At 31.1% G+C, this 17,898-nt stretch overlaps 8 protein-coding genes and 7 pseudogenes across 15 annotated transcripts, besides 4 other annotated features; 10 read left to right on the top strand and 5 right to left on the bottom strand.

Annotated features, from left to right (window-relative positions):
* Positions 1–17,753: part of a mobile genetic element that runs on past the window's edge.
* TVAGG3_0122360 (uncharacterized protein) lies at positions 27–641 on the top strand (the record flags this gene model as incomplete). The annotated part of the gene is made up of 1 exon (XM_051223604.1): positions 27–641. The coding sequence occupies one exon, from the start codon at positions 27–29 to the stop codon at positions 639–641; it is 615 nt and encodes a 204-aa protein (XP_051108590.1).
* TVAGG3_0122350 lies at positions 650–1,088 on the bottom strand (annotated as a pseudogene). The gene has a single exon. A coding segment is annotated over exon 1 (439 nt).
* TVAGG3_0122340 lies at positions 1,446–2,288 on the top strand (annotated as a pseudogene). Its single transcript has one exon. A coding segment is annotated over exon 1 (843 nt).
* On the top strand, positions 2,627–3,469 carry TVAGG3_0122330 (annotated as a pseudogene). Its single transcript has one exon. A coding segment is annotated over exon 1 (843 nt).
* TVAGG3_0122320 (keratin-associated protein family) lies at positions 4,181–4,570 on the top strand (the record flags this gene model as incomplete). The annotated part of the gene is made up of 1 exon (XM_051223603.1): positions 4,181–4,570. The coding sequence occupies one exon, from the start codon at positions 4,181–4,183 to the stop codon at positions 4,568–4,570; it is 390 nt and encodes a 129-aa protein (XP_051108589.1).
* TVAGG3_0122310 (integrase core domain containing protein family) lies at positions 4,597–5,673 on the top strand (the record flags this gene model as incomplete). Its single annotated transcript, XM_051223602.1, has 1 exon — positions 4,597–5,673. The coding sequence occupies one exon, from the start codon at positions 4,597–4,599 to the stop codon at positions 5,671–5,673; it is 1,077 nt and encodes a 358-aa protein (XP_051108588.1).
* TVAGG3_0122300 lies at positions 5,919–7,163 on the top strand (annotated as a pseudogene). Its single transcript has one exon. A coding segment is annotated over exon 1 (1,245 nt).
* TVAGG3_0122290 (uncharacterized protein) lies at positions 7,301–7,738 on the top strand (the record flags this gene model as incomplete). Its single annotated transcript, XM_051223601.1, has 1 exon — positions 7,301–7,738. One exon carries the CDS (start codon positions 7,301–7,303, stop codon positions 7,736–7,738), a length of 438 nt encoding a protein of 145 aa, XP_051108587.1.
* Positions 7,905–8,222, top strand: TVAGG3_0122280 (uncharacterized protein; the record flags this gene model as incomplete). Its single annotated transcript, XM_051223600.1, has 1 exon — positions 7,905–8,222. One exon carries the CDS (start codon positions 7,905–7,907, stop codon positions 8,220–8,222), a length of 318 nt encoding a protein of 105 aa, XP_051108586.1.
* On the bottom strand, positions 8,489–8,986 carry TVAGG3_0122270 (uncharacterized protein; the record flags this gene model as incomplete). Its single annotated transcript, XM_001293562.1, has 1 exon — positions 8,489–8,986. One exon carries the CDS (start codon positions 8,984–8,986, stop codon positions 8,489–8,491), a length of 498 nt encoding a protein of 165 aa, XP_001293563.1.
* On the top strand, positions 10,280–12,999 carry TVAGG3_0122260 (annotated as a pseudogene). Its single transcript has one exon. A coding segment is annotated over exon 1 (2,720 nt).
* Positions 13,822–13,850: a terminal%2Cinverted (terminal inverted repeat of MuDR-4N1_TV transposon ID:TVAGG3_0122250).
* Positions 13,822–14,351: a mobile genetic element.
* Positions 14,318–14,351: a terminal%2Cinverted (terminal inverted repeat of MuDR-4N1_TV transposon ID:TVAGG3_0122250).
* On the bottom strand, positions 14,521–15,113 carry TVAGG3_0122240 (annotated as a pseudogene). The gene has a single exon. A coding segment is annotated over exon 1 (593 nt).
* On the bottom strand, positions 15,138–15,302 carry TVAGG3_0122230 (uncharacterized protein; the record flags this gene model as incomplete). The annotated part of the gene is made up of 1 exon (XM_001298026.1): positions 15,138–15,302. One exon carries the CDS (start codon positions 15,300–15,302, stop codon positions 15,138–15,140), a length of 165 nt encoding a protein of 54 aa, XP_001298027.1.
* On the bottom strand, positions 16,119–16,562 carry TVAGG3_0122220 (annotated as a pseudogene). The gene has a single exon. A coding segment is annotated over exon 1 (444 nt).
* On the top strand, positions 16,613–16,846 carry TVAGG3_0122210 (uncharacterized protein; the record flags this gene model as incomplete). Its single annotated transcript, XM_001298024.1, has 1 exon — positions 16,613–16,846. One exon carries the CDS (start codon positions 16,613–16,615, stop codon positions 16,844–16,846), a length of 234 nt encoding a protein of 77 aa, XP_001298025.1.
* Positions 17,754–17,898: the final 145 nt, after the last annotated feature.

The raw sequence follows: 17,898 nt of genomic DNA, 5'->3' as shown, positions 1-17,898 counted from the left end.
AATAAAAGGTTTTTATTCTCTAGAAAATGAGAAGTAAATCCATCTTAGCCGGTGCAGTGAATGTTCCAATCGAACCGACGTCGAATGTTGATTCAAGAACGACAAATAATATTATAATCAAAAATTACAGCTCCGAAAACTTGAAAGATAAAGAAGAACTTAAGTCGGTTAATTTAAACACAGCTTCAAACGCAAACGCTAACAGTGAAGTTAAGTTAGAATATCCACCTCCATTAGAGCCTATAATTTCAAGAGATGCCAACGACAATCCATATTCAACTATTCAAACAAATCCTTCAGATAACGTAGACCATTACCTCCTTAATTTATACCAAACAATTTTACTCAAAGACGATAAGAAGCTTTTGACAAATCTTATTAGTAAGAATCAAATAATTTTAACAAAGGAGGATTTAGAAAATGTTATATCAAGAATAACAGGTAAACAGTGCATTATTGATTATCTTGACCCTGAAATCGAATGTTGTGGTCAAACACCAGTATTTATGAAAATCGGTAATATTAGAATAATCGAAACACCAGGAACTACAGGAGTTGAGTTTAAGTATAAATATTCGAATGAATACACAAAACTTTCAACAGAATATAAACTCTGCTTGAAATATGTTTTAACGAATTAATTTAAAATTTATATTTTTATACCTGGTTCATCATCTAGTCCATTAGCTCTTATATTAGACCAAAAATCAACTTCTATGGTCATCTGCACAGGAGCTTTAATTTCAATTGGTTCGCCTTGAAAATCAACTAATCTAAATGTCATATCTTTTAAATGGTGTGGTTGAATTCGAACCCATTTTCCTTCGTGTCTTAATAAAATCGGGAAATTAGGCATGAATACAGAATTAACGGCGTAACAGAACAATTTATATTCTATAACAGAATTTTTATTATTAACTCCTGAAATTCCTGTTACATTACTTATTTTTGATTCAACATATAAACAGTTTCCATAACATATGTAGGGTGCAGATTTCATTTCAATTATATTTTTGATTTTCAATAGAAGATTTTAATGGTAATTCTTGATGATAAGCACTTAGTAATAAACGTGCTCGATGAGTCATATCAGTAATTTTAAATTCTTTTTCGGAACTAAATTTTATTATTCCTGAATCAGTTAATTCACAGTTAAGGGCTCCGTTAAATTTTTCATCAATGAGATCCTGAATCTTTTTCTCTAACGTATCAATATCATATTTATTTCTTGCTTTAAAATGAATTTCAGTACTAATACCATCAATTTCAAATATAATGAAATCGTTAGTGTCTGTTATAACAAATGAAGCGATAGTGCTAAAATCAAGAACTCTGAAAGTTAGTGGTTCATTCTGAAGACCAAGGTTAGTTTGTAATTTTAATGTCCCGTAATCATTAGGTCTGTACTTTGCAAATAGAACAACATTTTTATTATAATTAAAAATATGAGTATATCCGCATATTCTTATGAAGCTGATAGGGCGAAAAGATTAATTTTGGTTCATACACGTTTTCATTTGATGATGAGCATTTAATAATCACTGACGGAAAAACTGAACATTTAATCTCGTGGAAAGAATATGAAAAATTCATTCCAATATTAACGCCATGCACAATGCCTTTATAAAGACGGTGAAATTATTGAAAAAGATAACACAACAGTATATAGGTCTGTTTATGAAGCATTAGAATATATGTTGAATTATAATCCCGAAAGATTTGACCCAAGCACTACGCCATGTGCAATGCCCTTTATTAAGAATGGTGAAATTGTAAGAGTTCCGAATTCAACGGTTTATACAGCTGTTCAAAACAGTTTACAAAACATTTTAGCGAATATCTTTAATTCAGAAACTACAGAAATAAAATTACCGTATATAACAGATGCTAAAGAAATTAAATCAAAAACAACAACATTATTTGCATCACTTAATGATTTAATGACTTATATAATTAATACTCCCCAGCCGACTACGGCATTTGATCCAAACTCGACGGTTTGCAGTGTACCTTTCATTAATAGACAGTTCAGTAATTGAATTAAGGGATTCAACAGTAATGAATCATTAAAGGCTTCATTAATGAAAATCATTGATTTTAACTCATTCATGAATACATATAATTCATTCATTAATGTTTCATACACTTCTAAAGAAGGTGAGCCAAAAACTATGATAAAGCGGTGTATGAAATAAAAGCATCAATGACGAAATTGAATTCGTTAACTTTTGACGGTGATAGTTCCGTTAACAGCATGACATCAGGAAAAACGATTTTAACGAAAGAATATTTAAAATCTCATGTTAGTGAGTTCGTTGAAATTGAAAAAGAAGGCGGAATTAAGTTCGATCCACTGGGTTTCATTTTCGACTTAGCGAATGCGGGTGTTAGTTTCGCTGAATGGACAACTATACAGAGTGAAATAAATGCAATATGGACGTTTTTGGGGTCAAAAGCGGGAATGGGTGAGCTTGTAGATGCTGCAAGAACATTAGGTGAAACGGGAAATTTTGTGGATGGTTTTAATAGACTTGTTTCAAATGTTTTAACAAACACAAAGAAATTATTTAGATATACCGTACATAACGGACAGATTTTCGAACAGGTAGCAACAAATCCTCCGGTTATGGCTGCGTTGATGATGGCTAGAGACATAAACGAAGAGAAGAAAAGAGGAAACCAAGGATACGGGTCAGGTTATTCGAGACATTAAAAACGTGTATCCTGAAGTTATTGATTTATTTAGAGGTGTTAATGATTCGATTTCAAATCATTCTATAACCTTGATGAAGAGAATAAATTAACAGATTATATATTCGTCATTATTGCAGAACTAATGAAAAGAATAAATGAAAAAGGTATAGCTGATATCATTAATGTCAGCGATGTAATGATGAAAAGAAATTTTGACTCATTATTTACAGAACCGAAAACAGAATACAGTCTTTATGATGTAATTACTGAATTAATGAAAAAGATTAATGATAATAAGAGTTCTGGCGGAAGAGTTGAATTAGAAGTGAATGATGTTAATGAGAAATTAGATAGTAAAGCAGATAAAAACCATGTTCATTATATAAGTTCAGATGAACAGATTATAACGGATTATCATGGATATTTAACACAGGATGAAAAGAAGAATACGGAAGATGTTAATGAAAGAAGATATAAATTCATTCGTGCTGAAGGTTATGACATAAGATGTGTTATAAATTATGATACAACAGGTAAAGCACCAGAAGCATTTGATTATAACGATGAAATTTATGCTTCATACTTCTTTGTTAACGATGTATTAGTTGAACCAAGATTTATGTTGAGAGTTAAGGCAAAAATAACTTTTGAAGATGCTATTAAAAGTAAAGCTGATGTAAATCATATGCACCCTGAGTTAAATCAAGAAATAGTAAACTTAAGGCGTGATTTAATAACAGAACATAACGACATAAATTCACTTCAAACTTCATTAGACAGTAAAGCAGACAAAAATCATACGCATGAATCCTTCATAACTGTTAGAGCAGACGACATAATACTGAACTTTGACCTTGGTTCAAGTGCACCTTTAGAGAATCCAAGCACTAGCGTAAAAGACACGCTTAACAGTTTAGATAACAGTTGTACGAATATCGAAGGTCATGTCAGAAACTTTGAAGCATATGAACTACCAGCAATGTTAGATAAGAAAGCAGATAAAGAACATACACATGAATTTTTCACTACTATTAGAGCTGATGAGATAATATTGAATTGGGCTATTGCTTCATCAAGCATGCGTGATGAAGATATGTGCACTAACCTAAGAGATATGGTTGTTGATTTAGCCAATAAAACCGACAAAATATATGTAGATGAAGAATTAAATCGTTATGATACAAAAGCAATGAGTTATACAGAAGAATCAAAGGAATGTGTAGATGAAAATTATGTGAAGAAGTCAGAAGTAAATGATGCAGTTAATGGTAAAATTAATGAAAGATTTTCGAATATAGATTCATTAACAGTTAATGACATTCAATTACACCATCAATTACCTGGTCAAAAGAATGTGGAATATAATAATCTCACTAATATTCTTGATGGTTTCGATGAATTTAGAACTGATGCAACAAATGCAATTGCAAGTATGAAGAATGAAATATTACAAGCTATATATCCTGTTGGTTCTTTATATACATCAATGAATTCAACAAATCCGGCAAGTGTTTTAGGTTTTGGTACATGGCAGCAGATTGTAGATAAATTCTTATACTGTGCTAATTCATCAAATCAAACAGGAGGTTCAAAGAAAATTTTAGAAGCAAACCTTCCACCACATAAGCATACAGGAACTACAAGTGATTCTGGAGACCATCAACATACTATTGATGGTAGTTTCTTAAATCAATGGCAAAAAGATGATAACAGCGATAATGTTTATTCTCCAACAGAATATACATCAAAAGTAGTTCAGCACAAAACAACATGGAATGGTAATCATTCACACACTTTCACAACAAATTCAACAGGTTCGGGTGCAGACTACATGCCTCCATACATGACGGTTTATGCATGGGTTAGAACAGCATGAAATTTACTAAATTTATTTTTACATAAATGAGTTTAAAAGAAGTTTTCGAATCATCACCGTGGAGGTCATTTAAAAAATTCTCTGAAGCTGCAAAGAATGCGGGATTTAATGATAGAACAGAAATTAAGAAATTTTATGATGAAAATATAGTTCATCAGGTTAAAGTTAATCCATACGACTACTACCTTCCCATTTATTCTAAAACCCATGATGCATATCAATTTGATACACTCGTTCAGAGTAAGAAAGGAAGAAAGCCACCATTTTTGATGTTCATTAATGTTAATACACGTAAAGCTTTTGCGTATATAATGAAAAATAAAGGAACAAAAGAAGTTTTAAGAGTTTTGCAGACGTTCGTGGCAGAACATCATCCCACTTCATTAACTTCAGACCAGGATTCAGCATACCTCAGTAATGAAATTACAGAATTTTTGATTAAACATAACGTTACTCATTACACGACTGAAGACCATAACCATAATATTTTAGGTATCATTAATCGTTTCATTCGAACGCTCAGAGATTTAAATAAAGAAAGAGATTTTACGGAGAAATCAATGAATAAAGTCATTAATGCTTATAATAAATCAACTCATAACAGCACAGGATTTAAACCAAACGAAATGACTTCAAAAAAAGAGGATGAATACATAAAACAAAAAAGAATGTTAACGGAGGAAAGAAGAAGTTCATCATTACTACCAAGAACTAAAGTTAAAATCATTCTTGAACATAAACCACATGAAAAGGTAAGAAATCAGTTAAGTGATGATTATTATATCGTTGATTCCTCACAGGGTAATGGTTATTTAATTAAAGCAGCTGACCATTCGGTTGCGTTTTATCCACAATTTCGATTAGTTGAAAGCGAAAATGGAAGATTAGCTAAGACGGTTGATGAAGCGAAAAGAGGTATAGTTAATAAAATTGTGAGTTATGATGAAGACAAAGATGACTACACTGTCATTTATGAAGGAGGTGTGGATGATAAAATTCCTTCTAGAAATTTGAGAGAATCGAACCCTACACATTTATCGGAACTCGAAAGGGATTACTGGAAGGATAAAAATAAGCCAAAATTAATAAAAAAATTTTTATGAACTAAATATATTTTATGTCTGAAGTTAATTAGTTAATAAAGTAGCGGATGAACTGCAGAAATATATTTTATCATTAATGATTTCATGAATGTTTTCGGTGTCACCACGTCACCATGTCACCAGGTTAATTAACTTCTTTTAAAAATGATGACAACATGACATTTAGACAACATTCCCGGAAATTTGATGCAGCCCAAAAATAAAGTTAGTTTTAAAATTATTTTTATTTTTTTATTCCTATATAAATGACAGCAACAAACAACAACAGCAACTTTATAATTTCTGATGAAAAAGTTATTGATTCATTAGCTGAGGAATTAGTTGTGGCAGAAACTAAAACCCTCAACGAAAGAATTGGTGAAAATAAGATTGATTTACATAACTACCTCAAACATGATGGAGGAAGAGGAAGGAAAACTGGTGTGGCTTTATTAGTAAATAAAATTCAAATTTAACGATTATAGATGTTGATATCAATAAATCGTACAATGATGAACTTAAAGAAACAGTTAGAAAAGACATTCTATCAAAACTTTCGGATAAAGATGTTATCGTTAAAACCGCTTCAGGAGGTCTTCACATTTATTGCAACACTAATTTCTTCTATCAGTTTCGAACAGAATGATTAAATGCTATTCCTGCAATGATTATGATATGATATCATGACTTCAATGGATGATTCAAAGCGTTCATTAGTGGTTATGGCTGATTCAAGAGTTCGCAAGAATGCAACAGAACCAATCAAAACATACTCATTCATTCGTGGAAGTTATGATTCAACATTAACTAGAACAGTGAATGATATATTAATGATTTGAATATTAAGGTAAGAGTTGAACAAAGAACGAAGAAATAAAGAGTATAATGAATGAAAACAAAGATGTAAACATTGACGATAAACTAGCTCAAAGCATAGTCGATGGTATTAGTGATTTTGAAGTACATAATGACGGTGGAAACATGAATTTAGAAAAAGAAATAACATTTCACACTGTTTCAAGCTATTAATTCGTTACCTAATCATTTAATTAATGAAGCATACGATAACGTTTATAACTTCTGCAGTTTAACAGAAAATGCAAAAAGTAATTTTGAAAAAGCACGTAGTAGATATGCACATTTAATGACTTCTCCATTTGTTTTAGTGAAGATTCTAAAACTTTATCAAAAGGAATATTATGATGAATACGTTTTACCTTTATTACGTAAGCCAAAAATAACATTTGATATAAAACTTGATGATTCATTCTTGATAACAGATATTAGACGCAAGGCTGAAAATCATCAGTATAAAAACAGTTCTGAAGTAATTGAGGATTTATCACGTGTAATCCGTTTTGTAGATTGTGGAAACAAATATTTCATTCAAAAGGACTATAATATTCATGAAAATGAATCAAATATCATTCGTTCTTCAATCAAACATGAAAGAGTCACTCAAAATGATTAAATTATTTAAAGAAGAAGGTAAAACCATAACAGCATGGGACGTACTACTAAATCAATTATCCTCATTAACCGTTAAGGGGTTTGCTTCAAATCTGATTCTCCAGATGTTTTCTCAACGTTTCAGGGTTATAAATACAACGTTCTCGAAAAGCCAGATTACTCAAAAATTGAAATGTTTATGAATTTCATTAAAGAAGCCATTTGTGATAATAACGATGAAGTGTATAAATACCTTCTCGGCTGGATTGCATCAATGATTCAACATCCTGGAATCAAGAATGAAACAGCAATTATTTTGAAAGGACTTCAGGGAACAGGTAAAAACAGATTTACAGACATTATTTCTGAACTTCTCGCTGGTTATTCATGTAAAAACATTACTGAAATAAGTGAGCTAACGGGTAATTTCAATTCAGTAGTTGAGAATAAACTGCTTCTTGTACTTAATGAACTCAAGAATGTAGGTGAAGACAGACTTGCAAACTTCAACGCTTTGAAATCAATTATAACGGATAATGAGATTAGAATTAATGAAAAGAATCAACCCAGAAGAACTGCTCGGAATGTTGCCAATTTCATTTTCGTAACTAATAACGTTTACCCTGTCAAAAATTGAAGTTGGAGACAGAAGATACGTTGTGTTAAGAGTAAATGGTAAATTCAAGGGTCGATTTGATTACTTCAAGAATTTAATGGATTCATGCACAAAGGAATTTTATGATAATTTACTAACATATTTTATCAATTACGACCTTTCATCATTTAATGTACGAATCATACCGATGACTGAAGCCAAACAAGATTTAATCGAGTTATCAACAAATCCTTTAGATGAATGGATAAATACACATTATGATGAATTGTGTGCAGGTATGACGTGTAAAAATGCTCTATGCTGCAAACCATCAGACATGAAAGACAAAAACTTTCAAATGAGCATTAAGGATAAATGTGAAAGGAAACAGAGAAGAATAGATGGTAAACAGACGTGGTGTTATGTTTTGAAAGAAGAAATGAAAGGATTATATAAACAGGTTGAACCAAACGATAATGAGGATTCATTTACTGACGATGAAATACCTGTAAATGATGCAGTATAAAGTATGATTGGAATTTATTTTTGCTTTCCACCTTTGCTGTTGTCTAAATGTCATGTTGTCACACTTTTTAAAAGAAGTTAATTAACCTGGTGACATGGTGACGTGGTGACGTGGTGACACCCTCAGTTATTCAAAAATAACTCATAAAATGCCTTCCATCTTCTGTGTTGTCTAAATGTCATGATGTCACACTTTTTTAAAGAAGTTAATTAACCTGGTGACATGGTGACGTGGTGACACCTTCAGTTATTCAAAAATAAATTTTCTTATAAATCCTCAGAATCACTTTCCTCAGGGTCACTTTCCTCAACTATGGGCTCCGCGTTGCGGCTTTCCATACCTTCTTCATCAAATTCAATCGTTGCTTCCTCAATTACTGGTAGGATTTTATGGAGTGTATCTTTATTCGTTATCATCTTCAGAGATGAAGGATAATATTTAACGACATTTTCTCCTTTCTTGAATTCTTTCTGCTGCGTTAAATCTAAAACAATGCTGAAAAATTCAACGTTAGAGTTCTTCATAATCGTATAATGAGAATCTTTAATATTTACATATATTCCTTTCTGTTTAAGTAATACTGCTATTTCATGTGGTGTGTAACGTTTTCTGTCAATAATGATAGCATATGGTTTAACAAACGATGTATATAATTCTTTCACAGACTTTTTATTGAATATAACGTTCACGTTTATCGCGTTACTGAACTCATTTTTGACAGCATTAGCGAGAGCATTGTATGAATAGAACTTGTACTCAGACATTATTTTATTAAAATTAAAAAAATAATTTTTTAAAAAAATTAACTTAAAAAAATAAATTTTATTTTTTACGGAAAATATTTTTTTTATTTTCCGTAAAAGATGTATAAAAAGCTATCTAGATTAGACCATGAAGAAATTAAGAAGTTATTGAAGAATGCTGACATTGAAGTTAGCAAAAGATATGCGACTAACAAATCTTCATTAGCTAAATACCTCAATGATTACAGAGGTGAAATCAGTTACGAGAAAATTAATGATTACATTAATAACAAAACATTTCATTTAAATGATGTTCAGGTTAATTTATATCATAAACAAGCGGTACCGAAGGAAGTTAGACAGGAAATTCATGATATGATGAATGTTGATGTAGGAAGGACAAGGCCAGCAGTACCGAAGGAAGTAAGAAAAGAAATGTATGATATAACTAATGTTGATGTAGGAAAGACACGTAAGGCGGTACCAAAAGAAGTAAGGCAGGAAATGCACGATATAACTAATGTTAATGTAGGTGAAACGAGAAAGAACAAAAGCGATGAAGAAAAGAAAAATATAGCTGTAAAATATGCAAAAGCAATTGCACAATTACGCAAAGCAAACGAAGTAATTAAATCTATAGATGATAAAGCTCTTGATGGTGAGAAATGGTTAAAGAAGGATGAAAATAATAAACGCAAAAATGTTAAAGCAGGAAATAGAATCATAGATTTTAACATTAAAGAACTCAATGAAGAAAACAGAAATTACCTACATGAACGTTTCGGTAAAATGTTTATTAGGCTTCTGCAGAAGATAAAAGTAAATTCACAGCAAAAATGGATGATTTGTTATAAACTCGATGGTAAATTTACTAATTCAACATTGAATATCGAGAACATCGGAGCTTTACTTCATCAGTTAAAGCAAGAAAACTTTATAACAGAGATTGAAGCAAACGCAGCCGGAATAATTGAAAAACATTATGATTTCTTCATGACAAATATTAAGAACCTCGAAGAAATTAAAATGTATGATTTAACTGAATATGAAGGATTAACGATGAGCGATATTAAGAAAGGTAAGCCACAGAAGAGAGAAAAAAGAGATGAAAGCAAATTAACAAAAGATCAGCAAAGATTATTAGACTTAAAGAAATAGGAAAAAAATATAGATGATTTTTGGAGGGAAATTCTTGGTGAAAAGAGAACGAATAAAAAGAGAAGTGGTGAGTTTTGGAAATATATTTGCAGATTACCTATAAATCTTGAACGCTATCAAATTTTCAATGAACTTAATAAAAGAACTGCTAAGTTGATGACAGAAGATAACTGCTTCGTTTATGCTTGCATTCAGGCTGGAGTTGATGAGCAGACGGTAGACCACATGCGTGAAGTTATTAGAGTTAGAGATTTTCCACAAAGTAAGATTCAGGAAATTTCTAACGCAACAGGCATAGCATTTAATGTTACCATTGGTTATTTCAATGACTCTAGACATAATGAAATAAAGAGATATATACCAAAAGAATGTGAAACTGTTCGATCTATTGACTTACTTCTTGTTGAAGACCATTACATGTTAAATGAAAGATTACCCATGACAACATATTTTATCAAAAATTATAACAAAATTCTCAAATCATTAGGCGGCTGGAATATAGAACGTCAAATGAAAATATATAAGAAAAGGGAAAATAGATTTGTTATTGATTATACGCGAACAACTCCTTTATGGGATATTTTGAAAACATTAAGAGAATGCAATTACTTTGAACCTTTATCATATGGTGAACTTTTCACTTATACAACAGATTTATATAAACAAAAACTTGCACCGTTTAAAGATTTAAATTATACCCCAAGGTACTGTGTGCAACTAAAGAAGAAAGCAGAGTCAAAAGACACCAATGAGGCAAAAAAGAAATTCATATATGAACATGTTTTCTTTGCTGACTTTGAATGTAGCACTGATGGAGTTCATAAAGCCTTTAACATTTGTTATGACAGTGAAGATGAAAAGATTCGCGAAAGCATTTGGGGTCAAAATTGTGCAACAGAATTTTTAGAAAGAATTCCTGATAAAAGTTTAATATATTTTCATAACCTCAGTTATGATATCAATTTCATTTTAAGACATTTAACAGAAATTAGCGGAACACCAATTATTAAGGGTTCTAGAACAATGCAGATAACGGGAATATATAAAGGTAAAGCAATCATTATAAAAGATTCATACACTGTTATAAATAAGAAGCTTAAACTATTTCCTGAAATGTTTCATTTACAAACTGGACCCAAGGAAGTATTTCTGTATCAATATTATTCAAGTTCTTTATTAGTTAATGATAACAAAACCGGTGTCATTTCTGAAGCATGTAAGTTTGTAAAAGATGTTGAAACGTTCATGAAAAACATAGATTTAATCGAAAACTGCAGAATAGATGAAAACCATTTCAATTTAGAAAAATATAGCTCATTTTACTGTAAACAGGACATAAGGATTTTAAGAGAAGGTTTCGTTAAGTTCAGAAATGATATATTAAAAGAATTTGATTTAAACGTTTATGATTACGTTAGCATTTGTTCAATCGCTAACAAACTTTTCGAAAACAGAGTATATTTCCCGAATGGAAATTTATATGACCTTCAAATAAACCAAGAGAATTTATTTCACGCTGTATTCAAGGTGGAAGATGTATGTTAGCTGATAATAAGAAACAAAAGAGCGAAAAGAAACTCATTGCTGACTTCGATGCTGTTTCACTATATCCATCCGCTATCGCGAGACTTTATACTTTAGAAGGAATTCCAAAGGTTATGAAGAAAGAAATGTTAAGCTCTGAATATTTGTTAAAACATTTATTCGATGATGACCAGGGCGAGCCAGAAGGTGAGAAATTTATTTCTGGCTTCTTCGTTTTAATAAAAATAACAGAGATTAAGATTAAAAGGCACTTTCCACTTATAACAGTCGATCCAGAATTCAACCCGGAGCTAAAGGCGAAAAGCACCAAGGACAAAGCCACTGTTCCAAGAAGTTCAAACACATGCTGTTTAATGTATGTGGACCACATCACTTTACAAGATTTAATAAAATATCAGGGCATCAGTTGCAAAGTATTACAGGGTTACTACTACGATGAAAAGAGAGATTTTAGAATAAGAGATGAAGTAAAGAAATTGTTTGAATTGAGATTAAAGTATAAGAAGGAAGAAAACCCGCTACAAGAAAATATTAAATTAATTTTGAACAGTATTTATGGAAAAACTATTTTGTCCCCGATAGAGTCGAAAATTAAAATCATTGATGATAAAGATGCTGTTAGGTATGCCATAAGAAATTATAATCATATTATTAAGTTCGAAGGTTTAGATGGTTTGGATAAAACTATTTTCAAACTAACTAAAAGCATTTGCAGACACTTTAACTTTTGCCCCTTAGGTGTTAATATCTTATCTATGTCGAAACGTATCATGAATGAAGTATTTTGCACTGCTGAGGATATGGAACTTCAAATCTTCTACCAGGACTGTGATAGCATGCATATTTTCAATGAAGACATACCACGTTTAGCTCGGGAATTTCAGAAAAGATATGGTCGTGAATTAATAGGAAAGAATTTAGGTCAATTTCATTCAGATTTTGCCGAAATCACAAAAGGAAAACAAAGTTTAGCTTATAAGTCAATATTTTGTGGAAAGAAGACTTACATTGATTTACTCACAAATGATTTAAATGAAGTTGCATTTCATGCACGTATGAAAGGCGTAAAACAAGATGTCATCGCTTTAACAGCTAATGAAATGTTTCCTGACGCGGTACAATGCTATTACAATGAAGATAAGAACATTCATCTTCCTGTTGGAAAATATGACAAAGACTCTGAGTTCAGTATAATGAAACTTTACAATGCACTTCATGACGGTCAGGAAATTGCATCTGATTTATGCAAATCATGTCAACCTTGCTTTGAAAATAAGTTTAACTTCACAATAAATACTAAAAATACTTTCATCAGGAAATTAAAGTTCTGAAGTCATTAATGATAAAAATAAATGACTTCATTATTTTTGTCATTTATGCATAACCATTATCTTTTTAAATTTTGCAATAGATAATTTTGTTCTTCTTCCTTCTACATCTGTAATCTTAATGAAATCTCTATTGTACTGACGCAAAACATTACATTTTCTATATTGAGTTCCCATGAAATAATAAAATGAATCTTCACTCGGGACATAAAAGTAATTTTCAAGAGTAAATTTTGAATATTGAATGATTTCAATTGCGTCTTCAGGAAGTGAATCAATAATTTCAAACTAATAACCATTAGAACCAGATATATTTCTCATGTTTTCTTTCCTCGTTGTCCATCGTAAATTTGATATGTGATAATCTCCTCTATCTCTATTTATATGATCGACTTCACGAAGCCCATCAGGATTAGGAATGAAAGTTTCAGCAACTATCCTATGTTTAAATAGTTTATGTTTGTTAAGATTAACACAAATATAACCATCCCCCTCGTCAAATTCACTTACAACTCTTTTATTAGATATTCTTCTTATAGTATAAGGAAATTCAGTGAAAATTTCATATTCGCTATCATGTTCGAGTGTTTGCCAGCTCATCTTTTTATAAAAATAAAAAATATGAAAAATTAAAAATTAACTAGATTTATTTTTTTATATTAAATCATGTAATCGTTTGAATTTACTATATGTAATGCATGTTCTTTTTCCATTTACATCACGAACATTAACATATAATGAACCATTTATGTTTTCATTAATGTAAAGTTCTTTATATCTACGTCCATTATAATAATAAAACAAATCTGCATCAATGTCGTAAAAGAGTGCGGGACAAATTTACCAAGTGTCACTTTTCAATAACCTTAAATTACGCTTTTCTATTTTTTTAAAAAAAATAACCTTAAATTATATTTGAAGAAATTATGTCTATGATATATGTTTTATGCTAGAATCTTGGAGTTTTCATGCACTACACAAGAGCTCCAAGGTTCCAAGAGTGAATGCTCAATAGCAATTATAGAGATGTACCTTTTCAAAATGACTTTTACTGATTAAATTTAATCAATAGAAGACATTTTGAAAAGGTACCTCTACAATTAGATATACAAGAGATTCAAAGCTTCATTTCAGATAGATTTGAAACTTTGAAACTCTTGGTAGATTTTGAGTGAATGCTGACAATCATCTTTGAGAAGGTTTTCTTTAAGAAAACCTTCTCAAAGAGGTTTCTCAGGAGCCCTGAGGCTCCCTTTCGTAATGATTGGGAGCCTTGGGGCTCCTGCTGCAGAGTATCGCTCTCCTCCATTAATTTTTTTAAAAAAAGTGCCGTGTGGCAAATTTGTCCTGTTCCCGTCGTAAAATAAATCCTCAAATTCATTATTTCCGTAGGATTTAATCATTATTGAATTTTCACTGATTTCATCAACGAAATTATATTCTACTCCATTTATTCTACATCTACTTTCCATCTTTTTATAAAAATAAAAAAATCAGAAAATTAAAAATTAACTAGTTTTATTTTTATTCATCACCTCCATCAGCAGCTAAATTATAATCATCAATTCTAACAGCAGGAATGCCAGCTAGTCTGACTTGAATAGCGAAACAAGCATTTCTAAGAAATCCTAATAAAGATTTGACAGTGTATTTTTCGCTTATATTTGTATCATCAGCTTTAACACCTAATTTATATGTAATTGGTGCCGTTGATGTTTGACCCTGTTGAAATGTGAAATCAGTTTCCGTAGGGAATCCACAGAGGAAATGAGTGTTATCATATGATTCATATAAATGTTTAACGCTTCCATCATCAATTAACGACCTCATCACATCTTCATTAAATCCTATCATATCGTTATTTGTATTGCATGCATTAGCAACCATTTCATAGAACACAGGACCATAAGAGCTTTCGGTTCAGCTGGCATACTTCCATAAGCGCCCATTGATAATTGAAGGGTTTCAAATTGAGGATTTTCGAAATTCACGATATAATTATCATTCTTCCTAAATAAAGCCCAAATGCTTTTAACGTTAATTGGTGTATAAGCTGCTGTGAACGTTGCTGATGGTGAACCTTTACTGAACGAACCGTCCATAGGAATCCAGTCCATTACTTTAATTGGAAAACATAAAGCTTATGATGTATAATGATCGACTAATTCAGTGTAAATATTTGGATCGAGTGAAAATGCTTTAGGATGAATGAAGCAATCAATGAATTCAGCTGATTTCTTCGTTAATCTTTGTTCAACTGTTGAAACAGTAATTTCACCATTTGATTTAGAAACTGCTGTTATCATATTGAATGGTTCATTCCATGGAACAAATTTATTAGTTGGTGGGTCATAATTATCTTTTACCTGACTGATTAAAGAAGGATTATGAGCTAAAATATCTTCTACCGGCAGTGCTGTTACCTGGAATGCATCGCTACTAAATTTAACCTTTAACTGAATGTTGCCTGCAAAAGCAGGAATAAATCTAATAACTTCTAGAATAAGGAATTTACGACATGGAATCTTTATTTTAATGTCAAAATTAATTTCAGCTCCTGCAGCTAAAGGTCCTGAGATAATTTGACCTGTTCGAACTGTTCCAGAACGTTTCCATACATCTTTATGTCTCGTTTTTGAGAAAACATCAACTTTCTTTATTTGTTCTGTAGTCTGTGAATTAGAAATGATATATGCTTCTTCTCTTGCGTTATCCTGACTATAAATAACTCTTCCATTTGCTAATAACTGATATGCTTCAATGGTGTAAATTGATTCATCAAAAACGCCAAAGAAACCTGGAGAATTAGTATTTGGAATTGATGAACCAGTAATAGCTTATCCAGATATATTTACTTTTATAGGTAGTTGTAAGGAATGTGTTATAAAGGTCTAGCATATTTTCACCTGGCGGAGATAAATTGAATGTGACCCAGTTATGATCCTTTGCGCTTCCTGGGTGTGATGGAATTTTAGCATCGATATATCTTCTATTAGTATCACCAATATTAAGTGCATTATCGATTACATCAAAATATGAACGAATTTGATGGATATGTTCAGCTGGTGTAAATTCGTTAAGCTGTTCGTTTTGCATGTTTTATGTTAGATAAAAATATTTATTTAGTTTAATATTCTAACTCTTCTTCTTAGTTGAGGAATTTGTTTCTTTTGTTCAATAATTTCATGTTTTACGTTTTTCACAAACTCTTCATTAATTTTGGTTTCCTGTTCTTTTACTGGTGGGTCTGGATTTTTTGATTCCGTTTGCTTTTCATTGAAATTTACAAATTTAGCTATTAATTCTTGATTCGTTATCGAAAGTACATCGGGTTTAGGTTCCGTTTCCTTTATCGTGGGCTTTGCCCTGACAGCCTCGCTGTCTTCCGCTTTTGTTTCAGTTTAGGTTTATATCATTTTATCAGTTTCCGAATTCGTTAATGGAACTCTTCTTTTTCTTACATAAATTTTTCCATCTTTACTTGTTGATACATAATATAATGGATGCTGAATTCCTCTTGCATCATTTAATATAATCGATTGTCTCTCAGATTTTGATAGGCTCATATTTAATTCAAATAAAATTTTTAAATTTTGAATTTTTTATCGGTAATCAAATGAGTCAGGGATTAGATATTGAAGCCATCAAAAAAGAAATTCGTGAGCAGATATTAATAGAACTAAAGACACCAAAAGCCGAAGAAAAACAAGTAAAACCAAAAAGGAAATTAAGTGAAAAGCAGTTAGCCGCATTAGCTGTAGGAAGAGAGAAGAACCCGAGAATGAGAGCAAAAAGAGAACGTGAGGCTAAAGAAAAGGCGGAGAAGGAAAAGGCTGAAGAGGCTCATTGAGCCTCATGAGTGTTGAAGACCCTTTTCCATTGAGAAGAAAGAATAAATGATATATTTTTGTTTGTAATAAATGTATAGACAAGTACCTTTAACAGTTGCTTTCAGTTCTGAAGACGAAAATGTTAAAATAAATGGAAATAGAATCACATTTAAATTACCTATTGACTGGTCTGTGAATATAAATGAAAAATATATTGGTTTATCAAATATGTATATAACGCGAGGATTTAGAAAGGTTGAATTTGAGCTCGAAGTTGTTGTTATAAACGAAACCCAAGAATTTAAGCAAACTATTCACATATATAAATATTTCAAAGACGACACAACATTATATGAATGCATGAGTGATTTTAACGAAATTTTCGAAAAGAAATTTAACAAAAACGCTTTAGGATTAAATGTGTATCTTGATAAATTAGGTGAAGAAGGAATTCATCCGCAGATTATAGACTTTCATTATGAATTTATTGAACAAATAGATGATTCACATACATGCACATTTGTTATATACTCGCCGTTTAATGAAATAGCAGAAAAGAGACAAAGTGATTTTAGGATAGGTTTTAAAATTTCTCAGTATAATGAAGACTTCATGAATGTATTTAATTATAAACCCGGAGAAGAACGAACAGTATTATTACCAATAATAACATATAATGTATGGGACAGAAAACAAGACATTTTATATTCAAATATCGCTAAAGGGGTTGAAAATGAATTTATTGGACATACTAGATCATCACCATTAACAAATATTAAATATTATAAGTTATCAGGAAATAATAGAGAGTTTTGGATTGATATGTATTCTACACATGATCATAAATGCCCCGTTGTGTTACCCGAAGACGGAAAGGATGTTTTCTTCCTTGAGGCTCAGTTACTGAATTCAACTATTGCAACTTTATAAGAAAATTCACAAGGTTAGAAATGAGGTTAGATATCGGGTTAGATATACCCTAAGCCGCGTAGCGGCGAGACCCAAAGGGTCTAAATTAATTTCATCATTTATGAATAATTTAGTATATACAGAAATTAAAAAATTGTTGAGT

Source organism: Trichomonas vaginalis, chromosome IV (genome assembly GCF_026262505.1).
Source record: "Trichomonas vaginalis G3 chromosome IV, whole genome shotgun sequence".
Taxonomy (NCBI): Eukaryota; Parabasalia; order Trichomonadida; family Trichomonadidae; genus Trichomonas; species Trichomonas vaginalis.
Note: the sequence above shows the minus strand (reverse complement) of the source record. Positions and strands in the feature narration are given on the sequence as shown.